This window comes from Mustela nigripes, chromosome 10, assembly GCF_022355385.1.
Source record: "Mustela nigripes isolate SB6536 chromosome 10, MUSNIG.SB6536, whole genome shotgun sequence".
NCBI lineage: Eukaryota > Metazoa > Chordata > Mammalia > Carnivora > Mustelidae > Mustela > Mustela nigripes.
Genome location: NC_081566.1, coordinates 67,245,484 through 67,262,411, shown reverse-complemented (window position 1 = coordinate 67,262,411; position 16,928 = coordinate 67,245,484). Strand labels below are relative to the sequence as shown.

The window sequence follows — 16,928 nt, the reverse complement described above, 5'->3', positions numbered from 1 at the left end:
AAAAAAAAAAAAAAAAAAAAAAAAAAAAAAAATCCTAATTTATTTATGCCATTCTTAGTCGGGTTACCTGTGCCTTACAACTGAGTACGTTCCTAACTGGTAGAGAATTTGGTAACTAGAAGTGGGATCCATTAAAAAGCGAGGAAAAGAGAATCTAACATGGGTAATTAATTGAGGAGAAGAAAGACTAAAATACAAGGATCTCTCCTTTGGCGGCTGGAAAGTCAGTGACCTTGTTAGGAAGTGGCAAAGCGTTCGGTCAGGCTGTCCCCTGCTGGACCACACAGTGCAGAACAGATGGCAACCGCTACAGGTGTAGGGAAAATGGTGGAAAAAAATCAGGATGCTGACATGATCTAGCGCCTGGTAGCTTCAGCAGAGACCCACAAGAGAAGAATGAACTCAAACTGGAACCCGTCTGAAAGCAGGTATCGAAAGAAATACAACTTTGCTAAAACAGGGCCACTGCCTGTAGCCTACAACCTGATAAGAAGTCTTCAGTGAGAAGGTCTGCTGGGTTGTTTAGATGCCTTCTGCCTCTTGAACAGATCTTAGCAGCACGGATGGCTCACAGTATGGAACGGCGAGGTCTGTCCTTTGTTCTGAGCATACCCTTCCTTCTTTGTTAGCATTTTCTATTTTTATGAAATGACAGTGATGGTGGATGGTATTTGCCTTTTTTAATAACTTTATTTGGAAAAAAAATATTAGCAAACTATCTCAAATTTTTACCGGTATTTGAAATGCCAAACTCTGGGACTTGAGGTGCAGCTCTGGCCTTGCGGAGATTTCCAAAAGAGTCAGAGCCCAGAGGGGTGGGATCTAAGGATGCTCTTATTGTCCAGCAACCCAACTCAGCCAGCCAGGGGATGGGGCATCACTGAGCAATTAAAATATGATCAACAGAAACATTTTTGGGGTACAAAAGGGGTAGCTAGAGTCCTCGTGGGTCCAGGAGGGCTGTGGCCAAGCAGGAGCCCCACTTCACAGCCGGTCTGGGGCATCCTGGAAGAACTCGTTGCACATGATAGTGACCAGGGCCAGAAAAACAGCGTATTCCTGGAAGTCCACCTGCTGGTCACTGTTCTCGTCCAGGTCGCCCATCAGCTTCTTCAGGCCCTCCTCATCCACCTTCTCCTGAAAGTGAGACAGAACGGCTCAGAGGCTGCTCATCCACCCCACACCCCTACGGGTCAGAGCCCACCCTCCCTTGGCACTGGGCTGTGGGTGAGCGGTAGGCAGGGCGCGCCCTGGGAGCTACAAAGAGGCCCCGTGAGAGAGGACAGGTGGGCATTCACTGGGAAGGTCTCCAGCTGTCCCTGCTGGGAGCACCCAGGTCCTCCCTAAGCCAGCAAGGTGGGCCTCACTCTCCCACTTCACTGAGGAAGAAACTAAAAATGTTTGAATTCAGAAAGGCAAATATTTTATTTATTTATTAAAAGATTTTAATTATTTATTTGACAGAGATCACAAGTAGACAGAGAGGCAGGCAGAGAGAGAGGAGAAAGCAGGCTCCCCACTGAGCAGAGAGCCTGATGCGGGGCTCGATCCCAGGACCCTGGGATCACGACCGGAGAAGGCAGAGGCTTTAACCCACTGAGCCACCCAGGCGCCCCAAGGCAAACATTTTAATACCAGCCAAAATGAAACCAAATTAGAAAAGCTTAACAACAACAACAACAAAAAAAAGCATTAAAGAAATAAAGGGCATGCCCACAAGTTCAAAGCCTGAGACCTGACTTTTTTAATTCTTCAGGAGTCAATACAGGGCAGGGGAGGGGCAAACTGAAAACTGACAGCATTTCTCTGCCACTGCCCCAGGGCACACACGTGTCTCCCAGTGCAACTTCTTAGTTTGGCGTATAACAAGGAAAGTAAGAGCGAGCGAGCTGTGAGCTCTTGGACCAGTCACCTCCGCTCTCTGGGCTTTGGCTTGACCCAGGCAGGGTACTGGACAGATGGACAGCTGTCCATCCTCTGGAGAGCCACAGGGACAGCAGAGAGAGGACACGCCCACAGGCCTGGGCCCCAGCCACTCCCCCACCCCCGCCCATGAGGTCACGCCCTGTGTCTGCTTCACCAGGCACCCACACACACACACACACACATCAGGACGCCCCAACCCAGCCAGCCCCACTCACCCCAACAAAGCTGGGCAGCTCCTTGTGCAGAAGTGCTTTCATCTCCCCCTTACTCAGCTTGAACTTGTCACCCTCTTGGCCAGAGTACTTGTGGAAAGTGGCGACCATCACAGCCAGCGCCTGCTCCAGGGGACTGGACATCTTGGATCTGGGGCCACAGGGATGGATCTGGGTGGGAGGTGATGGGGACATTCAGCCCAGCCCACAAGACACTCTGCCCTTGTGCCCCAAAGTGCCTCTCCAAACCCCTCTCTGCCTCTCCCCTGAGACCATTCCTCCCTAAGAAGTCATCTCCCCCAGACGAGGGACCCCTAAGGCCAGAGGAAGTGTCGAAGTATGTTTCTTCCACTGGACCAAGGACCCTCAGAGGAGAGAGACGTACATTCCCACACACTGGAGACCTCTGAGCCGAGGGAGATCTCTCTATCAGACAGTGCAGAGGTGAAGGCCCCTGAGCGACCCTCCCTACCAGGAAGGATCCTATGGGGATTGGAACTAAAGGAATGACATGTCTTGGGCCCTGGGAACGGCAGGACAGAACTCAGGCCATCCTTTCCATGGCTCTGTCTCTGAGAATGCTCTGAGCAGCCCCCAGGGGGCTTAGGGGAAGTGCTGGGGTGAGGCCCCATACCGGTGTGGGCGGTAAGTAACATCCTGGGCCCACCCCGCTAGCTCTGCCTTCTCACTCGGGAAGAGAAGGGAAGGGGCAGAGTGCCGGGCACCATGCAGCTCCTCAGGGCAGGGACCCAGGCAGGCCCACACACTTGAGATCCCTGGCTCTTGTCCCTTAAGTCCTGATGGATTCCAGGACTTTGGAAAAACAACACCCAAGACTCTCGTTAAAGCATACCCTCCACACCTCCTCTTCCTGAGCCTAGGCCCCCAGAAGGGTCTCTAGCATGCGATGCCCAGACCGTGAGACCCAAGAGAAGGCCTCAGAGCAACCTGTAAACTGAGACCTCACAGAAGAGCCTCGAACAGCCCTCAGTTGGGCACATCACACAAGGTTCCCCAAAGGGAGAGACCCAGAATGAAAAAACTGCAGACAAAGACTGAGACCAGGGGCACCCACAACCAGCCCTCGGCAAGACAGAAGCAACTCACCAGACCAGATGACAGAGAGGCTCTGGAAGGAAAGCAAAGGGCCAGGCGCCCACACTGAGGTTTATATGCCTCCCGCACAGGCCCCCAACCTGGCATCTGAAGGGAATCAAACCTGCCCTAACCTGACCAGCCAAAGCCTGGCCTCCCGCCACCCCCCCCCACCCCCCGCCGCTCCCTGCCGGCCCCGCCCTCCCAGAGACCTCCGGCTCCACCGGCTCCACCGATAGAGAAAGGCCGAGCTGGGAGGGGGTTCGGGGGCGGGGGGCGGGGGGGGGTCCCGGTGTCACAGGGAAGGGGTGGCCTGGGCCCAGGGTGAGTCGCCCCTGTTTGTGGGCCTCAAGTCTGAGGCTGGGCCTTGCTCGTATGACACATACTTGCGAGCCACAGCTCACTTGTGAGTCAGAGGCTCCAAGCCTCCCGGGACTTCCCAGGCCTGTGTGTGTCTGTGCGTGTGTGTCTGTGTGTCTGTGTGTGTGTCTCTGTGTGTGCGCACACCCGCGTGCAAGCTGTCTTCGAGGACTCACTGCGGGGAGCTTCGAAGCTGGCCTTGCCCGGCCGCTGTGGGTGGGAAGGCGTCGGGAAGGAGCCAGGGGAGGGGGAGAGACGGCCGCGCTGTGCTCACCGCGCAGTCGGGGTGAGCCCGTCAGGGTGCGCTGTATGGACGCCCCTGGAGGGTCCAAACGGAGACGGGAAGGCTTGGGGAGCGGGCAAGTGCGCAGCGGCTGGACAGCTCCGGGACCAGGAGGCCCGCGCCGGGCAGGCCGCAGTCTCCGCCCTCCTCACCCCACCCCTGCAGGCCCCGCCCCGCCCCGCCCCCGGAGAAAGGCCTGCGCTGCGGCCCGTCAGGACCCAGCCCAGGGGCGGGGTTTGACAGGATCAGATGGATGCCAGGGGGTTTCTTCTGTAAAAAGACCCGGCTTCGGGCGGCCCCCTGCCAGGCGCCCACGCCAGGCGCCCCTGACGCCGCCCTTTGTCTACCCCCACCAGTCTGGGCACCGCCCTTCCGGCCGACAGGCTCCCTGCCCCCTCCAGATGTCCAGCAGCTTCTTTCCCTTCCCCCAACGCCCCAGGGCTAGGTGACTCACCCGCCCTGTTCCAGGCCCAGATGCCCAGGCAGTGACTCAGCTGGGCTCGCCTCCTCCCGAAGGCCCCAGCCCACCCTGGGAGGGAAGGGTGCTAGCATGGAGACCCTTCCTGGGCTCCCTCTGGGAGCTTGGCATCAGACACACAGAGGACTGGGACTGAGAACCGACAGGATCGGATGGATGCCAGGCTGCTCTCTCCTGGGGCCGCCTCGGGGCTCGGGCAGCCTGAACGTGCAGATGGGGTCAGCCCTTGGAGCCCCGGGGTCCCCAGCTTTCTCAGGCACACCCCCCCAACCCGCCATGCTAGTGCTCCTCCCTATCAAGCCTTATTTCCTGTAGAGCTTGAAACAAAAGTCCTTCACAGCGAGGGTAAAGCCCGGTGGGCGCCATTCGTGTCCTTTTGCTCTTCTTCCATTTCACCTCAGGACTTTGGTGAATGCCTGTGAGGCGCAGGCATCACAGTGGCCCCCATGGCTCCTCCCCAGGCCTGGAGGTGAGGTGCTTGTGATAAGGTCCCAGAACCTAAGTCAGGTTCGGTGGGGTGAGGAGGTTCGGAGCCTACGACTAAAGAAAGAATTCTTAAGACTTCGTTGGTGCAAAATGGTGGTTTATTAAAGCACGGGGACAGGACCCGTGGGCAGGAAGAGCTGCTGCCCCGGGGTTGTGAGGAGTGGCTGGTTATATACACAGGAGTTGGGTAGGTGAGGACAAAAGGGTGTCCAGAATGGCTATTGGGGCAAAGAATACTATCAGGATATTGAAGGCTTAGTTGCTATCAAGTAAAGACAATTGAGAGTCTCCTGGTGGAATGTTACATTCCTGCTATCAAGCATCCTTGTTAATGAGATTTAGGTTTAGAAGAAATTTAACTTTACTTACTTTTCCTTCTACTTCCACCTCCTTCGGTTTTTATGGAGGGGAGGGTGACATTAGGCTTGAGGAACTGAGTTCTGTGTCTTTGGAAATTGGGCTATTGATAAGGTAACTTCTTGGTTGTAATCTCAAGGACATTTGCAAACCAAGGGAGACTCCTGTCTTGCAGGATTGTGATCTCAGCAAGTTAACTATTTATCATTTTATGGCAGTCAGGGGTGCCTGAGGAATGCTACACATATGGAGGGGAGCGGATGAAGGGGGGGGGTGCAAGGTGCCAGCTTTTGCTTTGTCCTCAGCCAGCCTCCTGCTCCCTCATCACTTGGACTCTGGCGCCCACCAGCTTTCCAACCCTCCACACACCCCCTAGCCTGGGTCCCTGCGCCTTGAACACACCATACCTGCAGCTGGTGCTCTGAGACCCACTGCTTGGGCTGACCCCTGCTCCCCACCTCGCTGCCTGTTGAAATCCCAGCTGTCCTTCAAAGGCCCGGTAAATGCCACCTACTGGGTGGAGACTTCCCTAGGCCCAGCCAGACCCCATCTCTATCTGCTCCATCCCAAACAAGGACTCCTTTTGTCCTTGTGCACTAGCGTGTCTGCTCTGGGCAGAATCATTCCAGTGCGAGTCTTCTCTTGCCTTCACCCTCACACGGTGAGCTCATTGGGCAGGGACTGGGTCTTACTGGTCTCTGCACGAACAAAGGTCTCCTGCATAGCCTGTGCCAACCACTGTTTATGATTACTGAGCACAGCGCAGGTGCTGGGGAAAGTATTCAAGACCCAAGGGACCTCCTCACCTCCCAAATCACAGCACAGGTTCTGTGACCAAATCACAACTTCTCCAGATCCCAGGAGTGGCCCTTAGACTCTGGGCTGAAAAACAGCTTCCGGAAGCTGCAAACCCCTGAGGAAATAGGGCTCCAGCCTGGGGCCTGGGGAGGGAGGGAGCTGAGCAAGGGCCCCAGCAGCAGGGATGGAGACGGTGGGAACTGGGAGAGAGGAAGGAGCGCCACAGAAACAGAAGGAAATGAGAGAGTGATTACCAGGGCAGCCCTTGGAGTATCACCGTGCAATGATCCAGGGCCTTCCCAGGGCCGGCCACGGGGCTGAGATTGGGGCGCACCTGCTGTGTGCTCCGTTCCTTCCCTGGAATGGAGGCCCAAATGGAGCCCATCAAGCGGCCCGATTCCTGGGATGGGTGCAAATCACATTAATCTGCCACTAACTCACAGTGTGGGTTGAGTAACGCCTTCCCGGTCTGCAGAACAGAACGGGAGGGCTGGACAGAATGACCGCAGAGTCCAATTCCGGTCCACATTCTCCAGGGAGCACAGCTGGGCCATGGGCACATCACTAGCGGTGACTCTGCCAGTGCCCAGCTTGAATAGCTGGGTCAGGGCTCCCTGTCCACGCTCCTGCCTGGGCCAGAGGCCTGCCTCATGTCCCCGCCTGGCTCCTGCCCCCTGGTGGTTGAGACCTGCAGTTGCCAGTGGATCTCACCACCCCACCCCACCCCTCCCCTCCTCCCTTCCACCTGGTCGGCAGCCCTCCACCCGCTCTGCCCCTGACTCAGGAAGGAAGAGGCAGTGCTGACTCACCTCCAAGGGGCCTTCCCACACCCACAGCCTCACACCTGCCTGACACATCAGCTGTTTCCTGGACTGTCCGTGTTAAAAGCCTCAAGCACCGGGCGGGAGGAGCAAGGTGGCATAAGTGAGGGGCCAGACACTGCCAAGCTCTGCCCACACACCCCTCTCCTCTCCCCAGGGCAGCACAGCAGAAAGAGAAACAGCCCCAGTGTTGGGGCCCCAGACTGAAGCCCTGGCATTCCCTCTGGTTCACCAGGTGACCCTGGCCAGGTGCACCGCACCCCTGACCTTCCACCTTTCCACCACACGATCCCTTTTATTAGTCCTCTACCCCCCAAAAAAGTATTTTTAAATATTTTCTTTTTTTTTTTTTACGAATTTATTTATTTATTAAGAGAGAGTGAGTGAGAGTGAGAGATGCCACCTCCTGACGGTGCACGGGAGAAGAATGAGACACAAAGAGAGTGGGGGCAGGGGGCAACAGTCATTCTCCCCTGGGCTGTCAGGAGGGTTAGGGTTGTCAGGAGGTGGCAGAGAGGGACCACAACTTGGAGGGGGAGTGGGCAGAGAGAGAGGGAAAAGCAGGAAGCCTGACTTGGGGCTGGATCCCAGGACTCCAGGATCATGAGCTGAGCGGAAGGCAGACACAACCCACTAAGCCACCCAGGAGCCCCAATTTTCTCTCAACAAACTGCATTAAATAACATCCCTAAGTACCCCTGATAGCATGATCAGCACAAGGAAACTTGGTAACCCCATGCAGTGATCGAGGGTGTTCCCAGGGCCGGCCAAGGAGCTGACATTGGGGCGCACCTGCTGTGTGCTCCGTGATCTCTGTATACTATTGCATTTAATTTACACAACTATCCCAAGAAGTGGGTACGATCTCACCCACTTTACAGAAGAGGACACTGAGGCTCAGGCAAGTTTGCCCAGGTTTACACAGTTAACGAGGCATAAGGAACATAGGCTGTCACAACAGAAAGCCTCCTCTGCAAGCCGGGATCCCTGGGAAGCCCTGGGAGCTCTCACCTTCCCACTCCAACAGGGCGCACTGCCATTCTCCCCCCACACCCACACCCGGCCCCCTGGCCCCATTGCTCAACCTCCCCAAGCCTGGGGAAGCATCTTCCAGCCCCACCCCTCTCCTCTTGCCTCCGTGGAAAGCAGACGTGAGAGGGCCCTTCCTCAGGTCTTCCACCTCCCTCGGTAACCCTCTGGACCACAGATGCCACCATCATCCTCCTGATGACCCAGACCGGAAACCTGGCTGTCCTCCTGCTTCCCTCCACTGCCCTCCACGGCCTTCTCAGTGCTGCTTGTCGCTGTCACACTGCTTGAGTGCCGTTGTAGACACAACCGGACCCTTCTCCTGCCCTGGCCTTGCCCCCGGCACCCCCCCTTCTCAGCTCTGCCACCAGAGTGATCTTCCTAAATCCACACGTGAGCGTGTCAGCGCTCAGGTGAAAGCCTCGTGATGTGTCATCACTCTGCGGAGGGGGCTGCTGAGCGTCACAAGCCCTCCCAGGCTCCAAGGTCACTGATGCCCAGACCACCCAAGCCATCATTCTCTCCGAGAGCCCTTCCTCCGTTGCTCCCTGTCCGTCTCCCAGCCACCCTTTCAACTCAGCTCTGAGATCATCTCTGTGCCGCATCCTGAATCCCGGCCCTGGCCTCCCCATGTCCTAGAGCACACGCGTGCGCATGCTCACACACACTCACACACGCGCACATGTGCACACAATCACATGCACGCACACTAGCGCATAGGAACTCGCTCTCACATGCGCTCACACTCACACGCGTGCACGCACTCCCATGCAACGCACACACGAGCACCCACACATACACGTGCGCACTCTCATGCACATGCGTGCTCCCCTGCACACGCACACACGTGTGCTCACACTCACACAGCGCGCTCCCATGCACACGCATACACACATGCGCGCTCACACTCACACATACTCGTGCGCACTCGCGCTCACACACGCGCACTCCCATGCACACGCACTCACACACACATACATGTGCGCACTCCCGTGCACACGCATACACACATGCACGCTCACACTTACACACTTGCTCTCGCGTGCGCACACAGACGCACCCACGCACCTGCGCACACTCACATAGGTAGCTGTTCCTCCCATGAACCCCACTAGCCCCCTGCCCTGTAACAGGGACTTCGATAACACTTTCTTTAAGTGTCTCCCCTCTAGACTGGGCTGCTGATAAACAGGGCTCGGCACAGAGCAGGGGCTCGGCACATGGCCAGTGCTGCTGCTCTTTGCCTCCATCCTCCTCGCTCCCCTCAACAGCGCATTTCCAGACCAGGCTCTGCCCCCACCCCAAACCCTTCTAGAAGCCAACTTGCTGCCTTTGCAACCACCCTGCTCTCTCCCGTCACCAGATGCTTCCTTCTTGCCCAGGCCAGTGCTTTGTGGAGGAGGCAATTTAACACCCACTCCCCAGAGGGGCTTCTAGGGGGGCGGAGCCCTTCCACTCCTCTCTCTGTCCACAAGGAAAGGGTGAGAGTCTGCGCATTGGTTTCCTCCTCACCTCCCCGTGAGCCCACCCCCCAGAGGCAGCTGGAAAAGGTAGGGAGGTCAGTCTGGGAAGCCACAGGAGAGGAACACACCATCAACTAGACTCCTGTCTCAGGGCATATGGTCAGGGACAAACCACTCCTTGTGCCCCCGATCTCCAGTCCCCCCGCCAACACCTGTGTTTTTGCGAGGAAAGCAGACTGTCCCCTGGCACTGCTGGACCTCAGTTAGGGGACTTGCTTCCCCACTCACAAGCCCCGACGGAGCCCTATAGGTCTGAGACCTGCTGTCTGACTCAGAAGCCACCCACCCCCGCCTGCAGGTTCCTCGCTCAGCCTGGAGCCCAGCCACCATTCCAGCAAGCACCCAGGCCTGGGCAGCAGGTTTCTACGTTTGTCAGAATGGAGGTTCCAAGGATGGAAGATGTCATTTGGTAAAACCAGTGCCAACAGGAATCAACATAAAGCAGGAAGAATAACCACTTTCCCAGAAACACCCAACACAAGAGGGGATTCTCATGTGTTCTGATAAACCCAGGGAGCGTCCCAAATCTCAGAGATGGACTAAGGGCTGCTTCAAAAAAAGAAAGTTGACTCAGGAAGGTGAACAGTGGTCTTAAAAATTATAGGGTGTTGCTCATGAGGAAGTGGTTTAAAGAGATATGTTTGAAGAGACCGATGTGTAATACTAGGAAATGGTGAGACATCAGAGAAGACAGATTCTGGATTTTTTTTAAAATATTTTATTTATTTATTTGACAGAGAGAGATCACAAGTAGGCAGAGAGACAGGCAGAGAGAGAGGAGGAAGCAGGCTCCCTGCTGAGCAGAGAGCCCGATGCGGGGCTCGATCCCAGGACCCTGAGATCATGACCTGAGCCAAAGGCAGCGGCTTAACCCACTGAGCCACCCAGGCGCCCCCAGATTCTGGATTTTAACGTTGGCCTCACATGTTCTCTTTCTACCAGCCAGGATCTCCCAGGGGCAGGAAGCCCCATGCGAGCTTGCCGGAGCAGAAAAGGTGATGTGCTAGGTTGCAGAACTGCTGATCTCATGGAGGTGATTCAAGGCCTGATTCCCGGGTGCCCCAAACACCACACCATTCAAACTCTTCAGTGTGACTCTCAAGGACCCAACTCTCCAATTCAGTCTTCATGCATACCCTCAGCAAATATGTATTCGGTAGTTACACCACACCAGGCCCTGGGAATACACTAGTGACCAAGACACACAGAGCCCTCGCGCAGGCAGAGTACATAATCAGATGAGGAAGATGGGCCCTGCATGTAACGTCTGGATCCTGGTAAGGGCGAGGAACACAAACGGCCAGGTGTGACGACAGACTCCTCCCTGGGCAGGTAGGTGGGGAGGGACTCACGGAGGAGGAGTCGCCCACAATGGGAGGGGGGGTGTGCTCCAGGCTGGGCCCTGCCATGGGAGGGAGTTCGGGTATGAAGGGAGAAAAGAGCGTTGTGGGCGGACCATGGATGGTGGGGGCAGAAGGGCAGAGACGGAATTAGAAAGGTCAGGAGGGGTCGAATCACACAGGGCCTTGTAAGGCCATGGTCAAGAGTTTCGATTGTATTCTAAGTACAGCAGGAAGCCATTGGGAGGGGGTGGAAGGCTCCTGCTGGGTCAGTCAGAAGAATGTACAACTCTTAATCTCGGGGTCATGAGTTCAAGCCCACGCTGGGCATGGAGCCTACTTAATAATTACTATCATTATTTCTCAGGGGCGCCTCACTGGTGCAGTCGGTTGAGCGTCCAACTCTTGATTTTGACGCAGGTCAAGCCCCATGTCGGGCTCCACACTCAGGGGGTGTCCACTTGTCTGTCTCCCTCCCCCTCTGCTAGTCCACCCCCCACACCCACTCTCTCTCTAATAAGTAAGTTAAAAAATAAATAAAACCTTTTAAAATAATAACTTTTTTTAAAAAGATGATTCTTTAAAAAGATGATTTTTTTTAATTTTTAAAAATTTTTTGGGACACCTGGGTGGCTCAGTGGGTTAAGCCTCTGCCTTCAGCTCAGGTCATGGTCTCGGAGTCCTGGGATGGAGCCCCGCATCAGGCTCTCTGCTCGGCGGGGGCCTGCTTCCCCCTCTCTCTCTCTGCCTGCCTCTCTGCTTACTTGTGATCTCTCTCTGTCAAATAAATAAATAAAATCTTTAAAAAACAATAAAAAGATGATTCTAGGGAATTCTCCATGGAAGATGACAAAGTAAAGATATTTTTGAATCTCTACTTCAGAGCCTCACTAAGAATAAGCAAACACAACAACATGTAAAGACAGGAAAAGACCATGTTCAATGAAACTTGTCTGACTCCAAGCCACAAATCATGAAGGACACCCATCAAATGTAGTTGTGGTGGATCTAAGCAAGGGCATTACGTGAAAGCAGAAACATGCTGCCCTAACCTTTGGGTGGGACATACCCTTCAAGGGTACCCAGTGTCCCTTTGACTGAAGCAGGAATACCGAAGTTGAGAACAGGCTGAGGAGAGGTTTCCCCTGGAGACCTAGTTTGACACCTCAGGACAGCAGGGAAGGAAGCTTAAGAAGAAACCACGGGGGCGCCTGGGTGGCTCAGTGGTTAAGCCGCTGCCTTCGGCTCAGGTCATGATCTCAGGGTCCTGGGATCGAGTCCCGCATCGGGCTCTCTGCTCAGCGGGGAGCCTGCTTCCTCCTCTCTCTCTCTGCCTGCCTCTCTGCCTACTTGTGATTTCTCTCTGTCAAATAAATAAATAAAATCTTAAAAAAAAAAAAAAAAAAAAAGAAGAAACCACGGGATGACGCTCTTACTGCTTTGTGTCATGGCCTCCCAGTCAAGGATGAATCCAGCTGGAACAGGACAAGACACAGAGAATGGGGACACCTAGGTGGCTCAGTGGGTTAAGCTGCTGCCTTTGGCTCAGGTCATAATCTCAGGGTCCTGGGTTCGAACCCCACATCGGGCTCTCTGCTCCGTGGGGAGCCTGCTTCCCCCTCTCTCTCTCTGCCTGCCTATCTACTTGTGATCTCTGTCTGTCAAATAAATAAAATATTTAAAAAATAAAAAACAAAAATAAAAAAATAAACACCAAAGGACCAATAATAGAACCTCAAAATATAAAAAAGAACAACTGTCAAAACTTTTGGAAAAAATAAATAAATAATGGTTAGAGATTTGGGGTTTTTTAAGTTTATTACTTTTTTTTTAAGATTTCATTTATTTATTTGACAGAGACAGATCACAAGTAGGCAGAGAGGCAGGCAGAGAGAGAGAGGAGGAAGCAGGCTCCCCACGGAGCAGAGAGCCCGATGCGGGGTTCAAACCCAGGACCCTGAGATCATGACCCGAGCCGAAGGCAGCAGCTTAACCCACTGAGCCACCCAGGCGCCCTTAAGTTTATTTTTTTAAAGATTTTATTTATTTATTTGACAGAGAGCAAGAGATCACAAGGAGGCAGAGCCTAACTCGGGGCTCCATCCCAGGATCCTGAGCCCATGACCCAAGCCTAAGGCAGAGGCCCAGCCCACTGAGCCACCCAGGCACCCCTGGTTAGAGATTTTAACATACTCTTCTCAGAAACTGAACAATCAAGGAGATAAAAATAGAGATATAAGATAGCTGAATAATCGTACTGATGAATTGAAGTCACTGGCAAATACAGACTTCTACACTCAAGAAAGAGAAAATACACATTCTTTTCTAACACATGTAGCTCATGTAATATTGAATATGCTTTAGGATACAAAAGAAGTCTCAATAAATTCCAAAGAATCATTATTTTATGGACTATAATTATAATTATGCTTTCTTACTCTTATGTAATAAAGATTTCTAACTAATAGATTATTTAAAAGAAGGAGAAAAAAACTGAAACAGTCCTAATATTTACCAACAAGTGTATGGGTAAATAAAGTAGAGCATATTCAAACATGGAAATACGATACAATAGTGAGAATTAAGAGCTCCATCAATATGGATAAATCTCTTATTTTAAGCAAGAAAAAACTTTGCAGAAGAATCTATACATTATGTTATCACTTACATGAAGTGCAAAAACACACAATACTAAAGAATACATTGCTTAGGAATATGTATATATGTGACCAAAATTTTCTTTTGCGATTGAGGAAATCGTAAACACACAATTCCAGATGGTGGCTCTGACCATCAGTGCAATGCAGGGTTGCGTGTGGAGGCCTTTAACTAGACTGTACATTTTATTTGTTTTATTTTAAGTGATCGTCTCTGTCAAATAAATAAATAAATCTTTGGGGCGCCTGGGTGGTTCAGTGGGGTAAGCCGCTGCCTTCGGCTCAGGTCCTGATCTCAGGGTCCTGGAATCGAGCCCCGCATCGGGCTCTCTGCTCAGCAGGGAGCCTGCTTCCCCCTCTCTCTCTCTGCCTGCCTCTCTGCCTGCTTGTGATCTCTCTCTGTCAAATAAATAAATAAAATCTTTAAAAATAAAATAAAATAAAAATTTAAAAAACCGTTCCTCCTCCCTGATCTCCTTGCATCCGCTCTGCCCTTCTGCTCTCAGTCTTTTCCTCTTGCAACTGAGATTTTTCCTATTGCATTTGGAGATTATTTGGAGTCTTTTCATATTGCAACTGAGATTATTCCAAATGCAGCTCTGCTCCGGCCTCAGGCTCAAGTGCACTCCCATTGCTGGAAAAAAAACATCCAAGAGTGCCTGGGTGGCTCGGTAGGTTACGTGTCTGCCTCTTGACTTTGGCTGGGCTGGGTTGGTGACCTCAGGGTCTTGAGATCAAGCCCCACATCCATCTCTCTGCACCACATGGAGTCTACTTGGAATTCTCTCTCTCCCTCTCCTGTTCCTCTCACCTCTAAACACAACAACAACAACAACAATCAGTGGTTACCGACCCCCCAGTCCTGTCCCCCTCTCCAGCCTGGCCTCTTATCTCTGTCCATTTTGCTCTTGAGCTCCAGCCCCATCGAGTTTCCCTTAGAAACTCTGGCTCACCATGCTCTCTCCTGCCTCAGGGCCTTTGCACCTGAAGGTCCCTGTGCCTGGGAAGCCCTTCTCCCCTCAGCTCTGCCCTTTGCCTGTGCTGCCCCTCTTGCACATCTCAGCTCCAGCATGGTTCCCACCAAGGTGCTCCCCAATCCCAGAAGAGGTCACACTTCTTTGTCAAAAATTACCACAGAGGTGGGCCGCTGGGTGGCTCAGTCAGTTAAGCATGGGCCTTCTGCTCAGGTCATGACCTTGGGGTCCTGGGATCGAGCCACGCATCTGGCTCCCTGGTCAATGGGAAACCTGCTTCTCCCTCTCCCTCTGCCTGTGGCTCTCCTGCTTGTGCTCTCTCTGTCAAATAAATCAATAAAATCTTTAAAGAAAAAAAGCCACCACAAATGTGACCCTTCAGAAGTTACCCCCATTTGTTGGTGTGATCACATGGTTATGAGCCTTCCTCCCCTCTAAACTGGAAGTCCTGTGATGTCAGGAAGCACATCTCTTCCTGAGATGTGCTGCCGCTGTTGCTGCGGTGCCTGCCTTGGGGGTGGCACAGAAGCACTAGATTCTGAATGAATGAATGAATGAATGACTGGGTCTTCCACAGAAGCAACCACAGCCAACAGCCAGGGTCCATAAGGGGGCAGTCTTAGCCCATTGTAGTTCCTGGGGCCAACCTGCTGCCTGGGCAGCCGGCCCAGAGTTAGTGGAAGACCTCTGGGCTGGGGGGACACTGGTGACCAGCTGTGTGTCCTTCGCTAAGTCCTGTCACCTCCACGAGCCTCCGGGTTTTCATCTGCAGAACGTGGATGGGGACTTCTCCATCACAGACTGTCAGGAGTACCAAGTGAGCCTTGGATTAGATTGTGGTTTCTTGTCTTTTTTTTTTTTTTTTTAAGATTTTATTTATTTATGTGACAGACAGAGATCACAAGCAGGCAGAGAGGCAGGCAGAGAGAAGAGGAAGCAGGCTCCTTGCTGAGCAGAGACCCCGATGTGGGGCTTGATCTCAGAACCCTGGGGTCATGACCTGTGCCGAAGGCAGAGACTTTAACCCACTGAGCCACCCAGCGCCCCTAGATTGTGGTTTCTTAAACTTTTTTTCTTTTTAAGATTTTATTTATTTATTTCTCAGAAAGAGAGAAAAAGAGAGCACAAGCAGGGGAAGCAGCAGGCAGAGGGAGAACCAGGCTCCCCGCTGAGCAGGGAGTCCCACAGGGCACTAGATCCCAAGACCCTGAGATCATGACCCAAGCTAAAGGCAGAGGCTTCACCGACTGAGCCACCCAGGTGAACCAACGTTGTAACATTTTTAAACGAAACCATTAAGACTGTTTTTTCTTTTTAAGCTTTATTTATTTGAGAGAGAGAAGTGGGGAGAGAGAGAGAGAGAGCACTTTGGGGAGGGGGGAGTGAGAGAGATCAGCAAGCAGGGGGAGAAACAGAGGGAGAGGGAAATGCTGAGTATGGAGCCTGACTTGGAGGGTCGATCCCACAACCCCAACATCATGACCCAGGCCCGATGCTCAACACACTGAGCCACCCAAGCTCCCCCATTAAGACCGTTTTAAGCGTGTGTTCAGTGAAACCTAAACCTCACAATGGTTTGATACCATCCATTTTCCTCCACACACAGAAGATCCATAAGGACACAGACACTGCGATAGCACCATACCCCTAGGGACCCACCAGACTACTCCACACAACAGCCACTGAGTACACATTCTTCTCAAGTACACATAGAACATTCTTCAGGACAAATCACATTTAGGGCACAAAACAAGTCAACAAAATTAAGAAGATTGGAATCCAACCAAATGTTTTTCTAATCACAGTGGAGTGAGACTAGAAATCAATAGCAATAGGAAATCTAGAAAATTCAAATATATGTAGAAATTGAACCACCGGGAGACCAAAGAAGAAATCACAAGGGAAATTAGAAAATATCTCAAGACAAATAAAATAAAAACACAGGGACGCCTGGCAGGCTCAGTCAGTAGAACATGCAACTCTTGATCTTGGAGTGGTGAGTTCAAGCCCCATGTTGGGCATAGGGATTACTTTAAAAAAATTTTTTAATAGGGGCGCCTGGGTGGCTCAGTGGGTTAAGCCTCTGCCTTCGGCTCAGGTCATGATCTCAGGGTCCTAGGATCGAGCCCCACATCGGGCTCTCTGCTCAGCAGGAAGTCTGCTTCCCCCTCTCTCTCTGCCTGCCTCTCTGCTTATCTGTGATCTCTGTCCATTAAATAAATAAATAAAATCTTTAAAAAAAAAAAACAGAAGAGGATTTGTAGGGAAGTGAAAATATTCTGCCTCATATTATACTGATAGATACATGTCTTTCCACATTTGTCCAAACCCAGCGATGGTACAACACCAGCAGCGAACCTGATGCAAACTTGGACTTTCTTTTTTTTTTTTTTTTTTTAAAAACAGTTCATGGCTATTCTTCAGAGCCTATACATTTCTTTTTTTTTTTTTTTTTTTTAGATTTTTTATTTATTTATTTGACAGAGAGAAATCACAAGTAGTCGGAGAGGCAGGCAGAGAGAGAGAGAGGAGGAAGCAGGCTCCCTGCTGAGCAGAGAGCCCGATGCGGGACTCGATCCCAGGACCCTT

At 52.4% G+C, this 16,928-nt stretch overlaps 1 protein-coding gene across 4 annotated transcripts; it reads right to left on the bottom strand.

Annotated features, from left to right (window-relative positions):
- Positions 1-670: 670 nt before the first annotated feature.
- S100A2 (S100 calcium binding protein A2) lies at positions 671-4,036 on the bottom strand. Of its 4 annotated transcripts, none has more exons than XM_059414193.1 (3): positions 3,868-4,036; positions 2,142-2,309; positions 671-1,137 (listed from the first exon to the last, which is right to left on the bottom strand). In XM_059414193.1, exons 2-3 carry the CDS (start codon positions 2,280-2,282, stop codon positions 985-987), a joined length of 294 nt encoding a protein of 97 aa, XP_059270176.1. In that variant the 5' UTR covers positions 2,283-2,309; positions 3,868-4,036; the 3' UTR covers positions 671-984. The 4 variants fall into 4 exon arrangements, with proteins under 4 accessions (XP_059270176.1, XP_059270175.1, XP_059270174.1 ...); XM_059414192.1 differs by lacking the exon at positions 3,868-4,036 and adding an exon at positions 3,246-3,453 and having other exon boundaries at positions 671-1,134; XM_059414191.1 differs by lacking the exon at positions 3,868-4,036 and adding an exon at positions 3,246-3,442.
- Positions 4,037-16,928: the final 12,892 nt, after the last annotated feature.

What these genes read in the sequence shown, in the direction of transcription:
- S100A2 (XM_059414191.1), bottom strand. Translation starts at nt 3,341, where the DNA reads ATGCCAGGTTGGGGGCCTGTGCGGGAGGCATATAAACCTCAGTGTGGG. An exon ending in CCTCTCTGTCATCTGGTCTG is followed by an intron (nt 2,310 to 3,245) that starts GTGAGTTGCTTC and finishes CCTCCCACCCAG; the next exon opens with ATCCATCCCTGTGGCCCCAG. An exon ending in AGCTGCCCAGCTTTGTTGGG is followed by an intron (nt 1,138 to 2,141) that starts GTGAGTGGGGCT and finishes TCTCACTTTCAG; the next exon opens with GAGAAGGTGGATGAGGAGGG.